The sequence below is a fragment of the Saccostrea echinata genome, unplaced genomic scaffold (genome assembly GCF_033153115.1).
Source record: "Saccostrea echinata isolate AGI-Se365-2 ecotype Australia unplaced genomic scaffold, CSIRO_AGI_Sech_v1 ptg000014l, whole genome shotgun sequence".
Classification (NCBI taxonomy): domain Eukaryota; kingdom Metazoa; phylum Mollusca; class Bivalvia; order Ostreida; family Ostreidae; genus Saccostrea; species Saccostrea echinata.
The window spans coordinates 2,832,991-2,859,626 of NW_026889763.1; the positions used below are offsets into that span (position 1 = coordinate 2,832,991).

At 32.3% G+C, this 26,636-nt stretch overlaps 2 protein-coding genes across 2 annotated transcripts; one reads left to right on the plus strand and one right to left on the minus strand.

Moving 5' to 3' along the window:
• Positions 1–1,758: 1,758 nt before the first annotated feature.
• On the plus strand, positions 1,759–11,635 carry LOC133187118 (aprataxin-like). The gene is made up of 6 exons (XM_061322476.1): positions 1,759–1,925; positions 4,845–4,963; positions 6,876–6,929; positions 8,140–8,243; positions 8,570–8,651; positions 9,509–11,635. Exons 1-6 carry the CDS (start codon positions 1,761–1,763, stop codon positions 9,588–9,590), a joined length of 606 nt encoding a protein of 201 aa, XP_061178460.1. The 5' UTR covers positions 1,759–1,760; the 3' UTR covers positions 9,591–11,635.
• Positions 11,636–21,866: 10,231 nt separating this feature from the next.
• On the minus strand, positions 21,867–25,121 carry LOC133186633 (RNA-binding protein 33-like). Its single transcript, XM_061321867.1, has 2 exons — positions 25,027–25,121; positions 21,867–23,923 (listed from the first exon to the last, which is right to left on the minus strand). The coding sequence occupies exons 1-2, from the start codon at positions 25,079–25,081 to the stop codon at positions 22,557–22,559; spliced, it is 1,422 nt and encodes a 473-aa protein (XP_061177851.1). The 5' UTR covers positions 25,082–25,121; the 3' UTR covers positions 21,867–22,556.
• Positions 25,122–26,636: the final 1,515 nt, after the last annotated feature.

Sequence of the window (26,636 nt, forward strand, 5' to 3'; positions counted from 1 at the left end):
ATAGAAAAGTGTTAGTTATGTACAGATAACCCACACTTTTAACAAAAGAAATCACATCAAACTATGGTTCAAATTTATATATACATATATATGAACGTTGATTGTGAGGGTCAGTTTGCTACGGAAGCAATAGTCATGATTTTGGCAAGAGTTATTTCCCGTTGGTCGCCATAATGGAGTATACGAGCCCGAATTCCATTATTATTCAACCAATTTAAACTTGTCAAACTGGGCAAATGGCTGAAGATAAACATTTCTTCTTACGAATTTATGTTAACACAAGCTTCCTTTCATTCATATAATTTTAGTATTTTTAAAGATTTTTGCCCTTATACTTCTGTCAAACAAATTTACGATTGAACTGAAGTCCTTTCTCGTAGTAATCAACTGGAGCATTATCGTAAGGTGAAGCTTATCTCATTATCACACATTTCACAGAGGACATAGTTGAACAAGACATAATCGTGGTAAAAACGCTTCAAGATTACATTTTCCGAGTACGGGAAAAACAACTGTGATATCACACGAAAACTTACACAAGCGAAATGCGAAATGTGGGGAAAAAAATAGCCTTGTTTCATTCGCAGCTGTAGCATATATAAAATTATTTTTTAGTAGTTTTGCAAATTTTCGTTTTTTATTCATCAGTTTTACCACAGTGACTGTAATTTTTATTCGGAAAATCTTAAGGATTTGTTCATATCTTACACTCTCCCAGGACGGGGAGTACCTATTGTAAACCTTTTTTATGAAATCAAAAATTAATAATTATCTGAAGGAGAATGAAAATTGAAATAATACATAATAACAATATTTTAGACTTTTATTTAGAGTAAGTTTTTAAAATATATTTTACTCTAATTTTCATACATGTTATCATCGAATTAATTTACCGAGCTAAAAAAGAAATAATACCTCATTTACCCATGATCACTTTCTAACACAACCACAAATAGCATTTATTATCGGCCACAGAACTGTGGCCGATAATAAAACCGGTTTTATCATATACTTAGTAGTAAACACAGCGATTCTGCACTGTGCGATACCGATGACGTCACTATACCCCATATCAAGGATGCGTCCGAAAATCCATATTACGTTTCGGACCGGCGGGCAAAAATCCATATCAAACAGGAAGTAACGTTTGTTTAAAGTTTTAAAGTTAATTAACTTGATTTTATTTAAATATAATATACATGTAAAATAATTCTTTACTAACATCTGTGGACTTAATTTGTTTTTAAAGACTTAAAATTTGCTTTATTAGATTTTAAAGAAAAAGGTCATAAACATGCACGAAACATTCTTCAATGATTTTTATGTGAACTCGCATGTTAAGTATTTTAAATATATGATAAATAGAATACTACATACTGAAATCCATATCATATGTCATATCAGCCCTCGGCCCTCGGGCTGATATGGAGCCACTTGGGCTGATATGACATACATGTATGATTTGGATTTTAGCATGTAATTATGTGCAATATTCTCTATTTATATGTCTCTGATATAAACACACAATAACTGATATTCATATTCCTACACCATACGTTTTAGGTGTAAGTATACGATTTTTCCATAAATAATTGTTGTACATCATATATGCCTACTGGAGCTAGATCAGAATTTAGTGTCTGCCACTTTTAAATAATTCGGGAAAATAATTTCCAGCCAACCAATTTCGTAAATCTATGTAGCGTGATTTGTTTCCTGTATGAAATGAATGCCGTAGACGACCTCACGCTGTGAACACGATGACTTCGAAAAGAAAGTTGGAAGAAAACTTAGATGGCAACAAAGTGTCATCGAAAAAGTCTGTGCCATTTTGGAAGACGGGTCTTCTTTCTTCAATGCATGATCCAGAACTACAGGTTTACAAGGATGACAAACTGATAATTATTAAAGATAAATATCCCAAGGTGTGTGCACATCCATGTAAAATCTCATTAATAGCGAGCGGCGCGAAGCGCCGCTCGTCACTGCGAGCTCTTAAAGCAACGCCTGGGCGAAGAGAAAATTCGGACTTTACACATTGATCCAAATGAATTTTTTTCCGCAGTTACCTGTGGTCCCATAATGCTTAGCGAATTGCATCTCGCCGCAAACTACGTTCTCGCGGTAGCAACAAAAATTCGACAAAAAATAAACTCACCTCGATTTAATGACTATATAGCAGACAAATAGTAGATCTAACGTTCTTGATTAAAATTAGCACTGTTCAGACTTCGTTTTGATAATGCAGCAAACATACGACGTCATATGACGTCAGAGTCTAGACGTAGCAAATGTCACGTGCAGTTTGACGAGCCCGATCTAAATTAAAACTGAAAGGTATCTGCGCTCGCTCTAACGGTTGCACCGTCAACATATTATCTATCTATCTATCTATCCGAAGTTGTTCTTTGAACCCAACCTCTCTGTCAAAGCTCGTTTTACACAATTTTTGCACAGGGGCCTGCTCCTGGCATGTAATAATTATTTACTAAAAAATCATAGACGGTAATACTAAAACAACACAAGGGAGGACGCCATTTTGGACCCCTTCCTCGCTTCAACCTCTGTTTTCGTTATATTTTCCCGTATTTTACTGACTCACCGCCTCGGGTCTGTCAAGTAATGATTCTTCAAGGACATAATGCTCGAATTTTCCCCTTGGAGTGTCTACAATAAACATTTCAGACTAATAATAATCCAAACGCGCTCTTTAGGACAGTTAATAAGGACAGAAAACGAAAGTAACCTTGTTGTTTTACATTCGAATATGGAATTAGAATGCGGTTTTTTCAAATTTATAATTAGCAGCTGTTTTAACTAATAGAAAAACCCCGAGATTTTCGAATGTGTTTTCGTTTTCTGTCCCTATCAACTAAAGAGCGAGTTTGGATTATTATTAGTCTGAAATGTGTATTGTAGAGGCTCCAAGGGGAAAATTCAAGCATTATGTCCTAGAAGAATCATTACTTGACAGACCCAGGGCGATGAGTCAGTAAAATACGGGAAACTATAATGAAAACAGAGGTTGAAGCGAGGAAGGGGTCCAAAATGGCGTCCTCCCTTGTGTTGTTTTAGTATTACCGTGTATGATTTTTTAATAAATAATTATTACACGCCGGGAGCAAGCCCCTGTGATTCTTGTGATAGTTTTAAACGGTGAAAATATTAAGTAGAAATCATAATAAATTACTGTAATTCTTAAAAAACTTAAGATGATAATTTATAGATGGTTTTCCTATGCCGTATTTTTCCTCGGTGTTATTCCCCTTGGCCGCCATCTTGTAGGTCAAACTAGTGAATTTTCCTCTTTGAGCAACCAATTTTAAAAATCTATGCCAAAAATATATAGGAAAAAATATTTACAATATTAAAATTATGAATTAAAAGAAGCTTCAACAAACATATATTCAGAAGAAAAACTGTGTTATCTTCACCTAAGTGCCCAGTATGACAAATTGAACTTGGTTGAATAATGAAGGGATCTGGGGATGTTGACCTACAATATGGCAGCCATGGGAAATAACTTGCTTTGGCACCTTGATGGAAAACCATCTATTTCAAAACTATCCTCCTCTAAAAGGATTTATTTTCTTGTTTATTTAAAGAGCCTATTTAATGGAGTAAAAATTAAAACCTTGTATAATTTAAATCCGTTAAGGGAGAGTAAATTAAAATAAGTCCTTTTTAGAATAATTTGATTGAAAACAATTCTTAATAAAATTTTCAACAATTTACAATTTTTCCAAGAATATTTATGTGTAGATTACCAAGCTTTGACAGTCTGAGGTGTATGTGGAAGCATAGCTGGAATGACAACTCTGGATAGAGAATCTAAAAACAAGGGCTTGTTCCGAAATATAAATTAAAACTTCTGTTGTTCAAGTAGTGGGCCTGTGCTTTTAAATTTTACGAGGGGTTTTCAAAATTTTGATGAATCTGGTAAAACCATTAAGTTAATGTATAAAGTCCCAGTCTAATGCAGAAATGCCCAAATTAGAGGGGAGATTCAGAATAATTTTGCGTCAGCCATCAAACCTCGATCAGCTAAATATTAGTATGAAAATGACACTTTTATTATTATTAAATCAAAAATTTGTTACCATGTCATTTAACTAACCAGGTATTAATCTACTAGGTTTTGGGGGAAGCTGCACTTTCTGGAGAAATTGGGAATATCAGCCTGGGGTCTGGGGTCCACTCCAAACCCTCAGCGGGTGCAGGGCAAGCCTTGCTGGGGAGCCCAATTGAATTTTTAGCATTTTCATGCCCATTTAGAGTGAAAAAAATAAAGTAAAGCCATATTTCACACCTTCCGAAAAAAAATTTTATTTTAATTTTTCCAGTTTATTTCAAGGAAAAAAAATTTGAGCTTATTATTACTGTAAGGGGAATTTTTTACTCATCAAAAATGGGAAATGGGATATTCAGGGGAAACTTTCTCCTATGGAAAAATACAGAATGTTGGTAGTAACTATGCCCTAGATTAATTCCTGCTAACATGTAATGTTATATATAAGGCTTTGTAATGTAATATTATATTTTGATCGGATATAATGCATGTGAGTGAAAGTTAACATTTAAGTTTTATTGAAAATAAGCAAATGAAAAAATGTTGAGATTAGTTGAAATGGGTATTTTTGTTTTATTTTCCTATCAACTCATTTTATTATAAGTGATGAATTTCTGTTTTATCAAGTAACTAAAAGTATATTAATTGATTATTGTTTGAAAAAGGAAAAATTCCTATCACCTCTGCTTATATCTTGTTCTGTAGTTTTTGCTTTTATTCTTTCTTTTTCATAAATTTTTGCACTTTATGTATACCAATTTTGTTTTGTTCACAGGCAAAATACCATTTTTTGGTGATGCCAAAAGAAAACATTCCTAACTTGAAAAGTTTAAAGAAAGAAAATATTGATCTGCTAAAGCACATGCATGAGAAAGGAAAGGAAATGGCTGAAAAGTGAGTTTAAAATTGATATACTGGAATCGATATCATTTTAATTTGTGGTTGTCAATGTTCATGGGTAATCAAAATTTTACTGGTTTGTGAGGACACAATTTCTTTGGTAAGTTATATAAGGGAGATTCACTTAAATGATAGGTTGACAAAGCAATTGTTTATGGGGATGTAAGGATGGTATTGCCATGGGTACTAAAATATGAATTTCTATGATTTTTTTTTTTCAAAGTGCTACTCCTTTACAGGTTTGGTCTGATTTCAATAAAACTAATACACAAATGGATTACATTCACATACATAATCCTGCATATTGATTTTGATGAATGGTGTTGCCATGGTTACTAAAAAAATTATAAATTTCAGTGAATTTCTTATAAAACATACTCATTGTATACTTTTGGTAGAATTTTAGGAAGACATGATGTACACAAGTACATGTAGATTACTCTAAGATACATTATTCTATTTATTAATTTTTTATTTCAACATACGATTTTGCCAGAGTTGACTAAATAATAGAAATTTCTTTGAAATTTTTTCAAAAGGCTACTCCTCCTATAGTTGTTATCCAATTGCAATGAAACTTGTGACAGAAGAGTCTAAACCAAGGATCATTATTCTATTTATTGCTACTCAAGCTGTAAATGAATTATATAAACCATATTTTTCACACGTTTACTCCTTTGTTCACAGGATATAGCTCAAAGAATATCTTTTTCATATCCATGCATGGTTGTGACATCACAGTGGTTTTTGCATGAATTTACTGTCAGATATTGTAGATTTACATATATAAAACAGTGTTACACATGAAATAGCTAGATGTAAAATGTGATAAAAAATATCTCCCTCATTGTGTGTTTTATTCCCCTCGCCAAGGCTTGGGGACAAAAATGCCTAACTTGTTGGATAAAAAATCTTATCCAAAGAAAGCCCATTGGAGATCCTATATGTATTTACTGGATACAACTTAAGGACATAACTTCTCTAGAGCTACTTATAAGAAACAGATATTTTGTATATTGTTAAAAGAAACAATGTCCATTTTTAAAGAATGTATTTTAAAAAGATTCTAATCCCCTGTACAAATTGCGGAAAAAGTTTATTACGAACTCATCAAAATAAAACCTAATTTTTTTTCAATTATGTAGGGAATATCTGATTCATTTAAATGTTACTAAATTGTGCGAACTTTAAGAGTAAATACCTTTAACAGATATGTGAGGGGACTCTTTTAAATGTGACATTATCAGATTTTTTTGCAGCTTGGAATGTTAAAAATATGTTCTATCTTTATCCTGTGTTGTCATGCACTTAAATACTCTGATATGTCATGAAGGGGCACTTCAGTTGTCACTGCTATTCTGAAATAGCTCTGAAATAATAAAGTTTGTTTAAGTAACAAGGACGTTTGTTTAACAGGAACATATCAAGCTTATGCAATGTTTGTGTAATATCCTTCCACTGTATATGTAATCTTAAGATGTTCCATGTTTTCTGATTTATGAATTATTACAGCATGTGTATACAGCAATGGTCAAAACTTCGGTTAATTGATTTCCTAAGTCTACAGAAATATACAGAATTGAATATGCAGGTTTTATTCGCAGCTGCAACAAATGAATGCATTAAACTGTCACTGTATCCAGGTTCTCACTTTCAGATCATTCAGCAAATTAAACATACACATACAAACAGTTAGAAAGGCTGGGTAGACCTAATTTTATTTGTAATAATAGTAATTTACTGATTTTATGAATTTGTGAAAATGAAGTTAAAGCCGCATTTTGTATAATATAGATACTGTAAAAAAAAAAACCCAAAATATCTTCTAAATTACTGAATCAGATGTGAATTGCCAGTTTTATCTGTTATACTAAAAATAATGATTTATATTACTGATTGGTTGTAGGTCAGACGCAGATTTGAAGTTTCGTTTAGGATACCATGCTGTTCCAAGTATGAGGTAAGTTATAAAATAAATTAGCAGCAGAACTGTAGCTCTCTGGAACAAAAAATAAGGACAGACATGTCTGTCTGAATTTACTCTCCCAGAGAGCTTCAGGTCTACAGCTGAAATATGTGTCACTGTCAGAGTATTCTTTTATATGTTAGTGTATTTGAAATGCATTAATTTTATGGTACTAATAATGATCAATTCAAAAATTAAACATATTCATATGTCTTAATCTCTTTATCATTATTTTATATGAACTAGTGATATACATATAGGATCTCCCATGATTTGTAGTTGGATATGATTTTTATCCAACGAGTTGTGTGTTTTTTATCCCCGAGCCTTGGCGAGGGGATAAAAACACACAACGAGTTGGATAAAAGTCATAACCAACTACAAATCATGGGAGATTCTTTTTATCCCTTGTTTAATACTTCACAACCAATGTTTTACACTGTTTTATATAGGACTCCACTTTATTTTACTTCAATACGCTAACGCAAAAACCATTGTGACGTCACAACTGCACTTAACTGTGGATTATGAAAAATTTATCCAATGAGTCATATCCACGGGATAAAGGGGTAAACATGGGATAAATGTAAATTATCTTTATAATATATTCATTGTGAAATACTGAATTTTAATGTAATTCAATACATGTACTATGACCTGTGAAGAGACTATGACATTAATGCCTGCTGTTTACAAACTATTTTCATATTTAATGGGTGAATTTTGTCTAAATCCTGAAATTATTCTTGATCATTTATTCTCCATGCAATGTTTTTGTAAATTCTTGACGTTTTTTTTTAGCTCACCTGAGCTGAAAGCTTAAGTGAGCTTTTCTGATCACCCGTTGTCCGTCGTCCGTCCGTCTGTAAACTTTTCACATTTTCAACTTCTTCTCAAGAACCACTGGGCCAATTTTAACCAAACTTAGTATAAAGTATCCTTGGATGAAAGGGAGTTTAAATTGTTAAAATGAAGGGCCAAGTCCCCTTACAAGGGGAGATAATTAAGAAAAGACAAAAATAGGGTGGGGTCATTAAAAAATCTTATTCTCAAGAACCACTGGGCCAAAAAAGCTGAAACTTATGTGGAAGCATCCTGGGATAGTGTAGATTTTAATTTGTTAAAATCATGACCCCCGGGGGTAGGGCGGGGCCACAATAGGGAATCCAATTCTTAAATTATTTATAGTCTTTACTTCTCTTAGCCAGCTTCATTTGCATGTGATCAGCCAAGATTTTGATAGTCCCTGCCTGAAGAACAAGAAACACTGGAATTCCTTCACCACAGAATATTTTGTTGACTCAGAAGGTATTCATATTAAAATACCATACTTTTTCAAACATACATACGTGTATATAATGGTTTGAACATTTCTGTATGATACAAGTTTATGGTTGAACTTCGATATCTCGAACACACTGATAGCTTGATTACCATAGATATGTTGTAGTGATTTGGAAATCCCACAACTTTTTTTAATGTATTTGAACCTAGATATTGTGAATTCTTGAATACCTTGAGGTTTCTTTTTGTTCCCATTGAATTCAAGATAACAAGGTTTGACTTTACATAAACAAAAATACAAAAAAAGAATGGTTTAATAGCTAGATTTATTTGTTTATTGTAAATTTTAGAAATTATAAAAGAACTTGAGAAGAATGGGAAGGTTGTTAAAGATGTTGCCTCTTCACAGGAACTGTTAAAGAAAGATCTCAGGTATAGTGCAATAGTAGGAAGATGAAGCAATTAATGACTTGATTATGGTCAGAGGTGATTCAAGAACTTCTCAGAGGGACTTAATGTTTTAGGTTGAATCATGATAAATTGTTAAGTATTGTACAATGTATTGTTGTTTCATAAGTTTCCATAATTAAATACCAACATTATGTCTAGTTTACACACATGTACATGTAATTCAGTTCATATATGTCATATTATGTATATTTTCATACGACAAAACAATTATTGACAGGGTTTTCAGGAAAATTTGTTTAAATTAGCCCCCTCAGAATGAAAATATTGCCCTTTGCTCCATGTTGGGCAATATTTCATCCCTTGGGGGCTTACATAATCAATGTTACCCCCAACCCAGCCAACATTTCTATATTATCTTGTTATCTTTATGATAAAATTATGTTGCATGTTTTTTAATATATATATATATATATGATTAATTCATCTTTTGATTAAATATATGCACATTAATATCTAGTCCCAGGGTAGCACGTTACTAACAGATACAAAATAATGTCATAAAAAATATTAAAAGTTAATATAAAAATTAAAAAAACAGCATTTTAGACCTCATTCCTAAAAGGCCATCCTTTACTTGTTACCAGTATTATCAGAAAACTGTCTATTTTTTAGCAACTGTCCCCAACCCAACATTTCATCTTTCAAGTTCCAAAACAGAATGTCATCTAATTTGATGCTTCAAAATGATTCTGACCTTGAAGAAAATAAAGCCATCATATTATTCAATTATTAAAAAATTATATAATAAAAAACGTATGTCACCAGATGTACATATACTTTCCATGCTTCTAGTAGAATGTATTTTTGATTTTTTTTAGATGCCATGTGTGTAAAAAAGAGATGAAAACAATTCCAGCACTGAAAACACACATCAAAGAACACAGTTACAAGAAAAGCTGACAGATAATCTTGAATCACATCTAGCATGAGAAACCCTTCATATTATACAACAGCTTGATGATTGGAAGTAACATTATACAGTATTCCTGATGCATGAGATGGAATGTTGAACAAATGACACCATTAAATTTGTGCGTTTATGTCCAATATCTGCAAACCAGGGTTGTGCTGGCTGGTCACTGTAATTTATTTTTGTTTTGAATTCCATTTTTCTATCTACATAGGTTAATGATTATTTATTGTCCTCAGTACAAGCAAAACGATCTACTTCCTTCAGTTTGTCTATATAGCAATCTAAAACCTAAAACCATGTAAATGTCTGTAACCATGTAAATGTTATTGACTTTGAGATGCAAAACCTGATAGTGTTCAATTTGACACAGAAGATCTAAAGAGTATTTTGTAACCATGGCCATATATAATATGCTTACTTCTGTTTGAGATAATTGGACACTATAAGTATATATGTTGTCCTTTAAATCTGTTAAATAATGACATCAATTTTTTTACAGCAATAATTAGGGCCCCGCAAGGATTTGCGGATGCCATATAGTAATCACTCTGTTTGTCTGTCTGTCTGTCTGTGTGTCCGTCTGTCAATCTTCCGTCCAAAAATTTTCTGTTTTTTTTCTAATAACTTTTTTTTAGGGTTGACCAATTAACTTCAAATTTTGTATGTTGGTTGAAAAGGCAGTAAGACATATTTTGATGCTAAGTTTGGTTCTCTATTTCATCCGGTTTGGAGCTGGGGTGGTGGGGTAGATTCCTTAACTTTATATAAGAGTGAATGGGCAAAGAGAGATAACTGCTGAGAATGTTCTTATTGTAAACTAGGAAAGGTTGCAATGAGTCTCTTGGGATGAATTAACTTTCCTCTTGAAGAAAATCCAAAGCATTTATCTTTATCTGCCACATTGAGATTAATTAACACTTCTGTCTGCAAATGAAGTTTGTTTTGAAATTAAGGTCAATTCTGAATGATATTTACATTCTCTGAAATGTGGATTTAAATAATGTTCATACTTTATTTTGGTAAAATACACAATGAGTTATGATTTTATTGAATTCTAAAAACAAGATATAGATAAAGATATCTTTCTTTCTTTCTTTTTTTCTGCCTTATGTAAATTCAAGCATACTACTTATTTTAACAGGTATTCAGATAATAACCTCATTCTATCATTGCTGAAAAAGTTCTTATTGTTAACTTAGAAGAAAATGTTGAGAGAGCAGTATAATTAATCCCCTGAAGTTTGAATTTCTTGCTGCTTGCAGAAAATTTTAGAGGGTTATCTCTCTGTCACTTTAAGTTTGATTAACACCTTTATCTGCAACTGATGTTTGTTTTGAATTTAAGGTCAAGCCTTGGTGATATTTGTGTTCACTGAAGGCTGGCATTTTAGAAAACACATGCTTCATTCTTCTTTAAATATACATTTTATTGAGTTATTATAGATATGATGTTTTTTACTGTGTTATGTAAGTACAAGGAAACTATTTACATGTTGTTGGATATTTAGCAAATGCTGTTGCTTATTCTTCTTTATATTTTTTTAAATTTTTGTAATCAAGTAAAATTCTCATCCCTTAATCTGCACCCTTATATTTCTACCCCTCGGTGGGGCCCTTGCTGACTGGTCAGATTTCTAGTTTATGTTAGGATCTAATTTCTTGTGGCCATATATATACTAGCATTTTATTCCAATCAATAGGGACAAGTGAAGTATTTGTTGGAGCCTTAGAAGCATAGTGTTAATCAAACATGGTACTTATCTAACATAGACTATGTCAAAAAAAAGTGTTAAGCAAATATATGAATAGTATGTTCTCTTTTGTATAATATGACACTATAAATTGTGAAAGGTTACTTTTGTAACATCTGTTAATGATGGTTTGATTTATAATACCTTCTCTTATGGTAATTTGTTCAATGTAATGTTTAATGTAATGCATAATTGATTTTAGGGCTAGCCAGTTTATCATCCGGCAGCCCTAAGGCCGTGGCCTCGTTCGCTAACAACAAAAAATAAATCTTACTTAACTTTACGTTTGCCTTCATTGCCTATAGTAATACCTTCTCTTATGGTAATTTGTTCAAAAGTATACTGAAAAAAACATGAGTGCAACTCAATTTGTTGTTATTATAATTTTTTGCTTCTTGTTTATAAGGAATAATATTTTGTAGAATAGAATTGTGTATGTAATTTATTGTTCGAGTATGTTTTGTTTATATTTTTTCACAGATAAAATGTTTCTATCAGAGAAGTCTGAATTTTGTAATAAAATCAATCTTGATCTTGATCAAAGTGTATATTCTGCATGGACCAATTCTTGAAGGTATAAGGTTTCATAAAATTACAGGTTTCAAAAACTAAAAAATATACTTTTATGGAAAAGAAAAATGTGTATGGACCAAGAGGAGAATATTGTTTAGCTTCTTCTTTCTTACTATACATGTGCGCAGAAAAATTGAAGAGTTTCCATTTTTTCGAGTCCCAAAGAGTGAAATGTCGGTGGAATTTGATACAATCTTCAAACAGAACATATTCCTTACTTTGACACTCTCCAGATAAAATGTTTACAAAGTTGCGTGACTTGCCGTGGACAACAAAAACAATGCGGTGGATACAATCTTTGTCTTTCTGACACTGTCGTTGATTGTCTTAACATTTAACAATGTAGTTTAGTTTGTTGAAACTTTGCAAATATTTTGTTATAAAATTTTCGATTTATTATTCAAATATCATAAAAGAAACACATGATTTTACTCATTATGTCTCTTTAATATGAAAAATTACTCGGTAACTACCTCTATTAGTCTAACAAAGTTTGACATATTGAAAGGATAATGTCAGCAACAAGAAAAGGTATCCACTTTGAAATCATCTCTTGTACGATTGTTGTATGACTTGTGAAAAAAAAGAGAAAGTCTGAAAAGCTTCAACTTTTCTTTTAATGAGTGCACATGAAATGATTAATATTAAATTGTTTCAGTCACTTTTTAAACAGATTTATTGAATTACTTATGAATTTATGGGATCTTGCAAGCAGACAAACAAATAGACATAGGTAAAACTACTTGGCTAATACTGGTATGTTCTCCGATAAGAACTGCGAACGATAATGTTGTTCTCCCGCCTACCTCAAAGTCAATTTTCAGAAGTTAATACTTTTGAATGATTTTTCATATCTACATAGATATTTATATGAATTTTCATAAAACATTACTTCTTTGGGAAAACAAAGAGAGATAACTCTATAATTTTGGTAAAACTTGTGTTTTTCACTATAGAAATCAACGGAAAACGGAAATATTTTTAAAACATCCCCCCCCCCCGTGAAACAAAAATTCCTTTTTACAGGTAATATGGACTGTCATTTCACAATTTCATACCAAAGCTTTTTGTGTTTTACGGGGGGGGGGAACATATGTTTACAGACAAAAAACCACAAAAATGCTTATTTTTTCAACAATTTCAAAGGGGTTTACAACTAAAACATTGTATTTTATTAATAATATATGTTTAATTTTATATGAGTTAAACATAAGAAAAGATTTAAGGAACCTTTATTCATTTCCAAGAATATTTTAAAATGTGGTGATGCTTTAAAGCCCGATTTCAATGAAAAATATCGTCTACCCCCCTTATTTAAAGAGCTGGAATTAGGGGTAAATAACTATTTAACACTGGTATTAAAATTATCAGTCAATTACCATTAAACTGTTCTTTGCATTCAACAAAGATTTTATGGCCAAATTGCCATTAGTATTGAATTAAATGGGTGTAAAATGTAGGCGGGAATCGAAAGTTAGCGTGCTTAGTTCTTTGTACGTTTAAAGCATCTGTATATATTTTTTAGGTAGAGTGTCTATTATAGTAACCGGTCACTAATATTGCATTTAGTCGTGATTACTTAATGCCATTAACTTTTAATCAGTATGAAGAAATCTTTAAAGAAAATGCATTTGCTATATACCTTAGGTATATTTTACCTTTTAAAGGGATTTGAAAGTCATCCTTTGGTAGAAACTATAAAATGAGCCTCTGTTCAGGTGTCAAAAGTGTGTTAATTTGTTTCAATCTCTATGATTCGAAGATATTTTATTCTTCTTCCATTAACTTTTTTTTCCAGTTACACTTTTCGTGTAAAGGAAAATACCATGATCAATAGAATATAGAATTAGTAGCCTTTACATTACTTTATTTCAATGTATAAATTATTACGTGATTTTAAGGAAATAGACTAGCTATTAAACATTTTTGCCACATAAAGACGTTTCTTGCCGGTTTATTCCTGTTTGAAGGGCCTTAAACTGGTTAAAACCCTTTTTAGAATTACTTTCAATCAATCTTTGGTACATTCATTAACATTTGACACTATATTTTCTTTCACTTATAATATGTTATGAATACAAGCGAACGGGCACGATATGGAACTGATATGAATAGCTTAAAATGATTATTGCTTAAACTGCAGAATATAGACGAAATTATTTGACAGGATTAGCATCTTTTAATCGCTTTGCTCTATAGGGACCTGTACAGACTTTTAAGATATATAAATATCATATCGTGAAATTCTTCATCTTTTTAATATAAAGTAGATTTTGACATTTTTATGCAAGAAGCTATATATTTACATACACCTAACCCGTTTCATTTTGTAATTTTTAAAAATCATTTAAAATAACGTGCAGACTAGTCATTAATATGAAATTTAATCTGTAGAAAAAAATTGTCTTTCAATTGTAAATTAGATGTTTGCCAATAAAATAAAATGAATACCTTGGGATGGTTGTGAAATGTGATTTTTAATAACATTATCTTTGTCAAAGAACTTTATACATGAAAAATTTAAAGATAAATATAATCTTCAAAATCAGACATAAATATAATCTTCAAAATCAAACATATTAAATATAATCTTCAAAATCACACATAAATATAATCTTCAAAATCAAACATAAATTTTATATAATCTTCAAAATCAGAACACTCTGTGGAATTTTCTTAATTAATTTATTAAACAATGCTGGTTTAGTGATTTCATTAAAAGTTTTTAAAAGAGATTAGAACAAAATGTTTACATGCCAACTTTCAGGGATAAAAATCAGGATGAATGTACATACTAGCCTCTAATTGAAATATTCGTTTTAAAAATACTGAATTTCACTTGTCACAGGTTTGATTTTTCAATAGAAAAATGAATTTGCCACTTTTGTTTTTGTAAATAAAATTAAAGATTAATTTCACACACAAAAAAATCATTGAATCACATACATGTTCTAGATAAGCATATTGAAGTACTATTACACGTATCTAATATTCTTAAATTTGAACAACATTTTACAATTAGCAAACATCACTTGTAAATTATAGGAATGATATATATGTATATTTTAGAGGGTTGACTCACTTAATTAACTTAACTTTGTAACTATTTTCTTTTCTTTTCTTTTTTTTTTTCACGGAAGCATTACTGTTATTTTTTTTTTTAAATCTTCTTCTCACTGTATATGCAGTTTATTAGCAGTAATGATTGTCTCGTCTTGGCTTGTGTGTCTCTATTTAAGGATGAAGTTAGTGTTTTATTATAATTATCTGATTTAAATTAAGCAGTATTTACTACCAGTGTCTGGCATTTCACAACCCTTATTCTTCAGGGAAATGAAATTTTCGTGCAGTGCAGATCATAATATCTGCATATTACTTAATTACCAATGGAAAAAGGACATTTATAATTCAAAGAATTGTAATGGATATAGAAAGAGTTTAAGTATGAATATCACGCTTTTGTCCAAACTAAAGAAATTCACTAAAATATAGTCCGCATAATAAAGGTGCTTGCTTAGAAAAAATATTATGATGCATATCATTTGAGAAAAAATTTCATATTTAATAAATTTTTACGTTTAGTTACTGTAAAGATTTTAAATGCAAGCTCTGCATTTCTGTAAGTTGTATTGCATTCTAGAAGTATTTGGAGTTGTATATGGTAGGCGTCAAGAAAAGTTATAAATGCACAGATCTGTGAAATTTACAGCATGATAGAAGAGCTTTACAATTCTTGATGTAAAAGGTCTGTCCAAAAAGTTCGTGGTTACATGCTATAATTGGTTTTTTTTTTTTTACATAAATTAAACTGTCAAGTGTGTGCGATAATATATACTAAAAATAGACCACGATTGAGTGAATATTAGAAAATAAGAACAATTCACAAAAAATTACGAATGTTATCAGTATAAATATTTTGTATGTATTCTAGATGCACAAATTCACAATAACGTCATGATTTTCATCACAAAACAGTGGTCTTCCACTTCTTGCAGCGTTTACACTGAGAGCACTGCAAAAAGTGTTTTATCAATTTTAAAGTTACATATTAATTAGTCAAAATCAAGTGATTCGTTTTAAGACGTGTTTGATAAAGCGAAAAAAAATTATGAAAAATATGAGTAAAGCTAAGCTTTGACAAACTCAAATGCGCTGTAAAGCAAGAAAAACTGCAAAATACAAGTGCAAGAAATTGTCATATAATTATATATATATATATATTATATATATATATATATATATATATATATATATATATATATATATATATTTGATATACCGTATCGTTCTTATCGTCCATGTCAAGGTCACGCGTATGTATCATATAAAAACTCTATTTTTGTCAATTTTCCTGTTTCTGCGGTACGTTTTCGCTTTAATACGTATATACCATGAAGAGAAAATATTTTTTTTAAAAATCATATATAGCAATACACAACAGTTTAGCATACTTTGTATATACAAGGCGCACGGCCATATTCATAATAATTAACGTCATGAATGCGAAATTTCATATTTTCATCTCATAACAGTAATCTTAACTTGCACTTCTCACAAGTCTCCCAATTAGTACAAACCCTTTGAAAACCGTTAATGCAACTTGTAAATCAATGGACAAGAAAATATTTCTTTTATTTCCTGATTCAATTATTTTTGTGGTGTCTAATGGCATTTTGACCAAATCAACACATAATTTCATGATGCCTTCAGGACCAATAGGATGGACGACGTCCCTTTTTCGGGCGTTTTCAGAAACACATTTCTCGCGTTTTTTAGCCGTCACAGTAGCTCAGTCGGTAGAGCGCTCGCTCCGTGATGGGAAGGTCTTGTGTTCGAATCACGGCCGCGACTGACTTAAGTCGATAAAAAATAGGTAACAACTGTTCCTTCACCAAGGACTCGGCACTTTGAAGTGAAAGTTGCGGGTCCTTCGGATGAGACCTTAAAAACCGAGGCCCCGTGTCACGGTAGGCGTTGGTATGATAAAGAACCCTCACTGCTCAATGGCCCTGAGTGCCGAGTAAATGTCTAAATTTGAAGCCCTTCACCGGTATATGGTGGGATATCTATATGAGTGAAAAATTCTCGAACGGGACATGAAACAACATACAATCAATCGATCAATCAATTTTGCGGTTTTTTCTAGATATTTCCTCTATCCGTGTAATACCGTTAATAACTACTGTGGAAAATGACATTAACTGTTTTAGGTACTTCGTTTGTAAATTTTACTTAGATTTGAAATGTATTATGGAAAAAAAACATTTAAATGCAAAAAAAACTTTTTGACAGCGTTTACAAAATTATAAGCTTGGGTCTGGTACGCGTTCCCGGACCCTATAAGACAGCAGCGATTCTTACGTAAAATATAAGTTCTAACAATCGAGACCTGTTTTTTGCAACAAAAAATTTTGGTATAAAATATGTATAAATTAGACAAAACACCACTGTTCTCGAACTTTTTGGTTAGTTTTCTGACTGTATTCTCTTTTCTTCACGTATACAGTATCTGCTGTGATTGTGGAAAAATCGGATAGAAATGTAATTTTTTTTTAAATTAAAACGAAAAGCTTGTAAATGGGTTCTTGATCAATACGTTTGTAATACAGGGCTGTGGTTTTTATTTTCCACTCATGAAGTTCATCATCCCTATCATCAGTCATGAAAGAGAGAGAGAGAGAGTTTTGTGCAAATACAATAAAGGTGTAGTATTTGATTTTTAATAAGATTTAGATTTTATATGAGACTTGCAATATAAATAAAAGTATAGTTAATAATACAAAGCGGTTGTCATTTAAATGTTGGTATGATGAAAAATCGTGGCTATTTAGTAAATACAATCATAACATTTGTGATATTCAATGACCTTTATTTGCATATAAAGCGTGTAGATATGGAGTCACGCCTATCAATATAATCTGTATTTATCATTCAATTCTCCGTGAATTTTTTTGCAGTTCAAGCTTAACACAAAGTGCATTAACAGCAATATGCATGTATACAGGAATTGTTGAGTATTATTTAGTAGACAATTGTGTGCATTTTATTTATTGAATGCCAATTTGTATTGAAAATAATTCATCTAAATACTGAAAAATGAATTGCCTTTAGTACTCACATAGTATTTAAGAACATTGAAAGAAAATAATTTGCGAACACCAGAACATTTCTTTCCTGATCACGAACTTTGATTGAATGGTCTAGTGTTGATTTGAACAAGATTTTCAGGAATAGTTTTCTTCCAAAGAACATTTGTTTATTACATTGTATATTCCTGCAAACAAAGATCGGGAGTATATTGGAATCACCTTGTCTGTCTCTGTCCGTCCATGTCGTGTCAGAGCCATTACATTGTAATGCAAAAATATTGGAAGTTCTTGGGGTAAAGATCGTTTCTGATATGAAGGCTTGGCCCAGGGTCATTACGGCGAGTTCAAGTTCACTTATAGAAAAAGTATAAAATTCTTGCCTCGTCTATAACTTTTTCTTGAAGAGATATTGGAACTTATACATCATTCAAATAATACTTTTGACCTTAAGTTGTGTCATGACGTTTACCCAAAGTAATTTTATCAAATTCAAGGTCACTCTCAGAAGAATTTTTTTTTTCCTGTCCTAACAATATCTTTTAATGGAGATAATTAGAAACTCATTCTTATCATAAAGATTGCTGCATGCGAGTGTATAATAACCTTGACCCAATACATTTTTTCAAGTTCAAGGTCACTGACTGAAAAAAAATCTATAGTTCGTGTCCGTTTACAATTCTTTAATGAAGGAGGATTGGAGTAAAGTCCCTTGCAAGGTAATTTCACTCAAATGTGATGTCACCAGATGTGAAGGGCTTTAAATTCACACTTTTATTCGTCTCTCCGGTTTATCAAGCATAGAGGATCCTTTACCGTGCTAACTACTCCCGCGACTTCGGGTCTAAGTTTTTTAGGTTTCATATGAAAGACCCGCAACTTTCACTCAAGTTCTGATCGCTAGCGCTTGGCGAAGGAACAATTACTTATCTGCGTCAACTTATTAGGTTTGTGGCGGCCGGCCGAGGCTTAAACCTACGAACTTCCGACTACGAGGCTCTATACCAACAAGCTACTTTGACTGTTGATACTTTATACAAAGACTACTTATGATTTAAGGGTGTGTCATGATCTTGACAGAGGTCGCTTTAGCAAGTTCAAGGCCACTGGCAGAAAAGTTCGGTCATTTTCTAACTGGAAAACTTTGGAATTTCGTACTTCACACAAATATCACGTTTGCTTGAAGGTGTATCATGGGTATGACCAGATTCATTCCGTTAAGTTCAAGGTCACTAGTAAAAAAAGTATAATTTGTCCAAAATCTTATACGTGATCAGAAGAAAACACTTGCTGTGCCCTTTAACGCGACATTTAGATATGTCGACGACGTATTGTCAATTAACAATGGTTATTTCCATTCTTATATCGATACGATATATCCCGGTGAGCTTGAGATAAAAGATACTACTGTACAGAGTCTGACACATCTGTTTCGTATTTGGATATTTTACTTGAAAAAGACATTAATGGTAATCTAACAATCAAACTGTATGATAAACATGATGACTTTAACTTTTCAATCGTCAACTTCCCATACTTATGCAGCAATATACCTTCATCACCAGTCCTGTATACGGGGTTTACATCTCTTAGTTGATTCGATACGCAAGAGCATGCTCTACATATGTATAATTTCTAAAACGAGGTAAATTATTGACAAACAAGTTGATGAAACAAGAATATCAGCTGTCTTGTATAAAGTCATCATTTCGTTAGTTCTATGGTCGATACAATGACCTTGTCAGGAAATACAATTTATCATTGAGTCAAATGCTGACTGACGTTTTTCATACTAATTGTTAGGCCATTATTTACACACTGAATTGTCGTCGGATTTTTCCGTTATTTCCCGATCATGACAAGGAGCACAAGGCAGGTGTGACCGGTCGGCAGGGGATGCTCACTGCTCCAAGGCACCTGATCCCACTTCTGATGTTTTGGAGGTCCGTGTTTGCTCTGCATCTATTATGTAATGTTTAATGGACTTTTGAGCTTGAATACTGTTCGTTATCTCCATATATTTCATCATTATAAAATTTTGTCTAGGTCATAACTCTCATAAATATTAAAGTTAATATTTTAAACAAAGATTTCACTTGAGCTGAGGTTACCTTGACCTTAGGTAATTCCAGCAAATTCAAACTCACTGGAAGATAAAGTGTAGGTTGATGTCAGGAGATGCAGTCGAAGATCGTATTTCAGATAGATATTACTTATGATTAGAGAATGTGTCATTTTTTAAGCAAGATCATTTTGACAAGTTCGTGGTCGCTTTAATGAAAATGCTTATGGACACATTAAAAAAATTCAGTGAGTTACATTTTTGTGAGCTTGCTCACAGTTCCTTAAGCGACACATGAATCGTATTTTGAATATATTTCGGTCATAGTGGATGACTGATAGGGTGTCTGTATTGTGATTGAGATATCCATGTTCGATTCCCGTTTCCTGCACACGTTCAACATACCCCGATACAAGGTATTGTCAGTTTATTAGCGCTTCAGTTTAATCGCCAAGAGCCGTGCATTTAAATTGAAAGTCACGGGTTTTTTTCCTGACGAGACCTTGAAAAGCAAGATACAGTAGGTGTTGATAGATATTTAGAGCTTTAACTGCTAACGCTATGCAAAGTTAAAAAGTTCTGGCAATTAACCTAAAGCAGAAAGCAGGAGACATCTCTACAAGAGTGAAAGATTCTTGTGTAGGACATTATAAGGTCTGGTGACACGATAATTAAGTTTCTCATTTAATTTCTTCTCTTCGTTATTTATAAAAGCATTTAGTTTTCTTATTATCTTGTGATCTTTAAAGTGCATAATATCTCAGAAAAATATACACCAAAAATTTTGATTTCAGATATTCAAGTGATTTTCGGTAGGGTTAGATAAAGGAAATGCCGTCCTCTTTAATTTTGCACAAATGACTGATGATGTACCTCACATTTTTGTGAGGAAAATTCTTAAAGTAGTAATGCTTCAATAACAAATTCTTAAGAAAAAAAATGTATATTTGATTAACGTATGATGAATAAGCGTATTACAATCGATTGTGTTTCCAGCAATTAAAAGATTACTGCAGAATCCTTACAAAGGAGGCATGTTTTGCATATTTCTACAGTATGTATGGTTTGTCATCCCAAAAACCCTCCAAAGCAATGAGTAATATTCCTGTGTACTTTTTATTCAATGTGATGAATTTTTAACACATCTGTCTGGGGAAGAACCAAAAAAAAAAAAAAAAAAAAAAAAAAAAAAAACACCCGTTCCTCAAATCATTGCAAATCAAATCACCTTGACAAGGTTTGAATTATAAAGAGCTCCCTTTTCTCGTTGTGATAATATATATTTTTATATATAAAAGTAAGTAAAGTATAAAATTAATTCTTGTCCTTTCTAAAAATATTTGATACGTACCAACAGAAAAGCATTACTACACTATTATCTGCAGGATGGTAGTTTCTCAGACCTGCTATTTTTTGTCAATTTCAAATCAGACTGAGTATGTATATTCTTAGAAAAAAATGTAGCGAAAGAAAATCTGTATAAAATATATTTTTAATCCAATTTATTTCCAAGAACCGCTGCACCTGTTCTATTTTTGAATTGAATGAACCCTCTTGGGATAAGCAAATATATTTTGGAGTTTAAAATACCAACACATGACTTATGTTAACGACAGAGACACTCAAAATCAGATAAATGCATTAATTATAATTTTCAGTCGTAATTGTAAATTTAAGGCGTGTTTAGTTTTTATAAGACAAACACATGACATGTGTTAATTTGGGGTCATTCTGCCGTATCTCTTCATTCCCTAGTAATGGTTTCGTGATAAAATGACAAGCAAGCCATTCCTAATTATAAATTAATTTATTCAACACAAACAGTACATTAATTCATAACAGGAAAAATACAGCACGGAGAATAAAATACATATATCAGAATATTGCATGTACTACTTAAAAATATATTCTTTCTACAAGATATTATGATTTTGAAAGTTATTTCTCATTACGAGTATAACAAAAATATACCACGCTTTTGGTGTAACATTTGCATAGCAATAATACGTTATACATGAACTTGGTTTCTGTAAAAGAAAATATTATTATAACCAAATCTGGTTATTTGATATGATAATAAATTATTTGATAAAGTAGTTATAAAAGGACATTTGGTCATGATTTCGAGGATGATATAAAATGGTCATTTGGCAACATCAATGAGGAGAACAATTACAAAAAATCATTTTTTAGAACTTCTAGGAGAATTCTCATGGTACTTCTACTGATATTTTTATTTTAATTTTGAAGGAAAACAGCAGTATCTTTGTTTAATGTCTACCTAAACAAATCGACATTAAAAGCTAAGTAAGAGATAAAGGTTTTTTCGTCAATTTCAGGATTTCTATTTCCTCCCATGCATCGCCCGTCTTTATTTTCCAAACGCCGCAAAGTTGTAAATTTTTACACGCAATGCCTTGAACTGAGAAAAAAGCCCATTTAATGAAATCCCGTCTGTATATTAGCATTGTACGTTATTTCATTACACTTGCTTTGTTTGGGTCTTTCTTGATTTTGATCTTCTGGGATTTTTCGATCGTCTGCGTCCTTGAGCCTTTTTTTGCCTAGCTAATCGTCTCTGTTGTTCTTTGAGTTTCTTTGCCTTTTGTTTGGCCAGTCGTCTTTGCTGCTCCTTGAGCTTTTTGGCCTTTCTGGCTGCTAATTTTTTCTGTCTTCTGGCTTCACGTTCTTTTTTACGTTGCAGCTTTTTTAGCCGCCTTTTTTCAGCTCTTGTTAAGGGCTTAGGTGGCATTGTTGATACAGGTAATGGTTCTGGACTTGGCTCTGGAACTGGCTCAAGTACTGTTCCAGCACCGACTGCCGGAGACACAGCTCCACCACTAGAGAGACTGGTAACTAAATTTGCATTCCCCATTGCTGGTTCAGCATTGGTTCCTGGATAAGCTGGTGACTGTCCATTTGTTCCTGGACCAGCAGGATTTACTTCTGAAATTAACGTTTGATCGATTTGCTGTTGTCCTCTTTGATCGAAAGGGTTAATAGTTGATTCTTGTGTGAATGACGATACTTGGAGCTTTACTTGAAATGGTGCAGCAGGTGGTTCTGAATGAACCACTGAATGAACTACTGATGGGGGACGATTTGGTGGTTCCTGCATATTAAGTGGTACCTCAGGCATGACATTAGCACCTGGAACATTCTGGTGGGGATCCACCTGTTGCTGGCCTAGAGGATCAGGTTGATATCCAGGAGTAATCTCTGGCTGAGTGGTCGGATCCACTGGAATTCCACCATGACTGTTAATTGCTTGCACCGGAGGTTCTTGTGGATATTGCGGATTCACTTCTGGTGGGTATTGTGGTTCCACGGCATTGACAGCTGGATAAGTTGGAGTTACTTGTGGTTCCATGGCATTACCTCCCTGGATGTTTGTCTGAGCAACCTCTGGAAACTGGGCTGGAGGTTCTGTTGGATATTGCGGATTCATTTCTGGTGGGTATTGAGGATCCACAGCATTGCCTCCCCCATGAAGCTGACCTGCAGGATTCTGTTGATATTGTCCCATATTCACCTCAGGCTGGAATGGTGGTTCAACCATAGGAATCTCATTCTGGTACAGGATATTTGAGCCAGCTGGATCAGGTTCATATACAGCATTCGGGTGCTGGTTTTGATGCACTTTATTATAAGCAGGATCAGCGGATTTTACATTTTTGGACGCTTCTTTTAGATATGGTTCGAAATGGGCTTGTGTTAGTTGTGATATGGATGGTCCAGACATGTCAAAAGGAACCTCTTTCTTTGGTACAGCTCTCATGAAATTTGTAAGAACATTGCGTCGTTGATTTTGAATCTCCGGAGAAGATGTAGTAAATCCAAATATTGTCACTGAAATATAAGAAGTATGTGTATATGTTTATAATAAAAAAGACTATTTAAGGTATATAGGTACAATTACACATATGTAAGTACTGTAAAATCACATATTTTCGAAGGGTCAAATTTTCGAGGTTTGAGGAAAATATATTGGTTGGTGGGGATTTGATTTCGTGGATAAAGAAAAATTGAGTAGAAGTATATGTGAAAAAATGCATTTCGTGATTGACTTAAATTCATGGGTCTCTTCATACCTTGAAAACAACGAAAATTAAACTCCCACGAAAATTATTGCTTTCACAGTATTCTTTCACCTCAATTTAAAGATATGCTTGAAAACACCACACATAAGAACATCGAGTTGCATTTCGTGTCTAGTTTTTCGATAGTTCACGACGTGCACAGAATGTATAATAAGGTTTTTTTTATATGTTAAGGAGGACTACAATGTAGACTTTATTTATGATAATGAATTTCCTTTTAATATTTATTGCATGTCAGACGAAGACATAGTCTAGCATACTAACATTGTTTTTCAGAAATAGATTGTCATATAAGCATTATGTAATTTATTTTGATGACATTTTGTATCAAGATCAAATGGTTATAATTAATATCATGATAATTTCAATTTTCAAAAGTTTTTATTTTTATTTAAGACAACATTCGACACTGTCAGGAGAATGTAAAAATAAAATCATTTTTTATACCAACTATTGCATTCCATGTTTGATTGCTTGATATACTTATTGCATTTTGCTCCCTCCGTGAAACACATGTGTATTTGAAATTATAATAACAAACATACATGTACACCCACTGATAATTTTCATCGCCAAATTATGATTAACAATATGTAAATAAACGGAAAAAAACCATACCACAGTTTACAATGCACTAAATTAGTTGTATTTATTCAATATTATTCTATTTCATTATTCAATGGTATTCTTTTAGTAATTTAGGAAATTTAGTATTTAGTTAAGAATGTAAGCATGGTATTTCTTAACATCTAATCATACATAAAAAATACAAATTATACCTGATTTTTCTTCTTCTTTTTTTCGGGGGGGGGGGGGGGGTTAAAAATGATAAATTAAGAATTGTGTACTTACCAATACAACTGGCAAGAATGCCCCCCAGCACGGCACTTCTCGTGCTGCCCATCATGATCAGGGTTTCTGAAATATAGTGAATATCCCAATGTAATTTTCTCTGAAATACAACTGTACTCCTTTAAAAAACATTTAACACCTCGATGAATAAAAAAATCAAATTCATGATAATCCAATTGCAATCTTGAAAAAAAAATATTTGTCTATTCGAACATTCCAATTTGTTGAGATTTTATCTTACCAGAAGGCACAATCACGATTGCCCGAGCAATTGCAAGTTTCTCCTTTTTATACTAGAAAATCATCATAGCGTGCAATATGAATTTAAATTCCAAAGACACCGTGACGTAAGCTTATCACAGTTAATTATTTCAACTGAGATTAATTAATTCAAGTCTTATAAGCTGAAAATTATTTTCTTGTATTAGAGAAAGGCAAGGACCTTTAGTTTGCATATATGACGATATTTCGCTTGTCAACCACAGATAAACAAACGGCCATTAGCTCATATACATATGAACCATAAGTAAACAACGTCAACTAAAACTCAATAAAATATATTTTGGTGAAATTTATAGGAAAAAGAACACCAACTATACCCTATATAATATTTTTCCCTACATTAATTGTTGGCTTCTGCGTCAGCTTCTGTATATACATATGACCCTACTATATTAAAGTACATACATATGATGTATTAAGCATATTTTGTTGATAATATTATCAGAGGGATTTGATACGGATTCTAAAAACCTTCTCCTCAAAAAGGAGATATATTTCATGATTTCTTTTCTCTAGCTGTTCTTTTTTTCTTATTTACTCCTCTATCTCTTTATTTATTTTATTTTATTAATTTATATTTATTCGTGATACAATTGAAAAGTTAAGCATGTTAACTGAAAAGTTTGTAAAAACATATCGTGCAATTTGAATATCACTTTTTTTCGCTAGGTCTTCATGCAACTATTATATACAATAATAATATTGATAAGATAATGTAGTATTCTTTTTCCACTGCAGCTGATTCAGTTTTGTAATTTTATTCCAATGGAGACGACATCTTAATAATTATTCATTGTTCCGTAATTAAGATTATCTTGATGGGCACTCAGCAACTGAATTATATAATTCGCCGATGGAATTAATTTCTAAAAAAGCAAAGGTAACTTGCGCAAATGAAGGATTATATGCTAATTACACATGTATACAAATACGAAGGCGAGACTTGTATAGCCTTTAGACCATCTTTTTTGAAACTTTGATGCCATTAATGACGTATTCCTCACGTGTTAAATTAAGAGGGCTGGGTGGTCGTGGCCATTTTTAGACTATATTGATCTCCTTTAGAAGAAGAGCTCCATATAAAGATATACAAAAATGATCAAATTTTAAAACTAAAATGTATGAATTTTTTCTTTGCCAAATGATAGTTGAAAGCTTAAGATATCTTATCTAAAAAAATAAGTTATATCTGATGGTTAATTTGTTGACCCCCCAGCCTCCTTAAGTTATAAATGAATGATAAAAAGTGTATCACAAAATAGAAAGGTCGCCCGCGTGGCGCAGTGGTTAGAGCGTCTGCTCTAGAGTCGCGAAGTAAGGAGTTGATC

Coding starts and splice junctions, on each gene's coding strand:
- LOC133187118 (XM_061322476.1), top strand. CDS start 1,761: ATGACTTCGAAAAGAAAGTTGGAAGAAAACTTAGATGGCAACAAAGTG. Junction 8,244..8,569: donor ATATTTTGTTGACTCAGAAG/GTATTCATATTA, acceptor TGTAAATTTTAG/AAATTATAAAAGAACTTGAG. Junction 8,652..9,508: donor CTGTTAAAGAAAGATCTCAG/GTATAGTGCAAT, acceptor GATTTTTTTTAG/ATGCCATGTGTGTAAAAAAG.
- LOC133186633 (XM_061321867.1), bottom strand. CDS start 25,081: ATGATGGGCAGCACGAGAAGTGCCGTGCTGGGGGGCATTCTTGCCAGT. Junction 23,924..25,026: donor CATTCTTGCCAGTTGTATTG/GTAAGTACACAA, acceptor CTTATATTTCAG/TGACAATATTTGGATTTACT.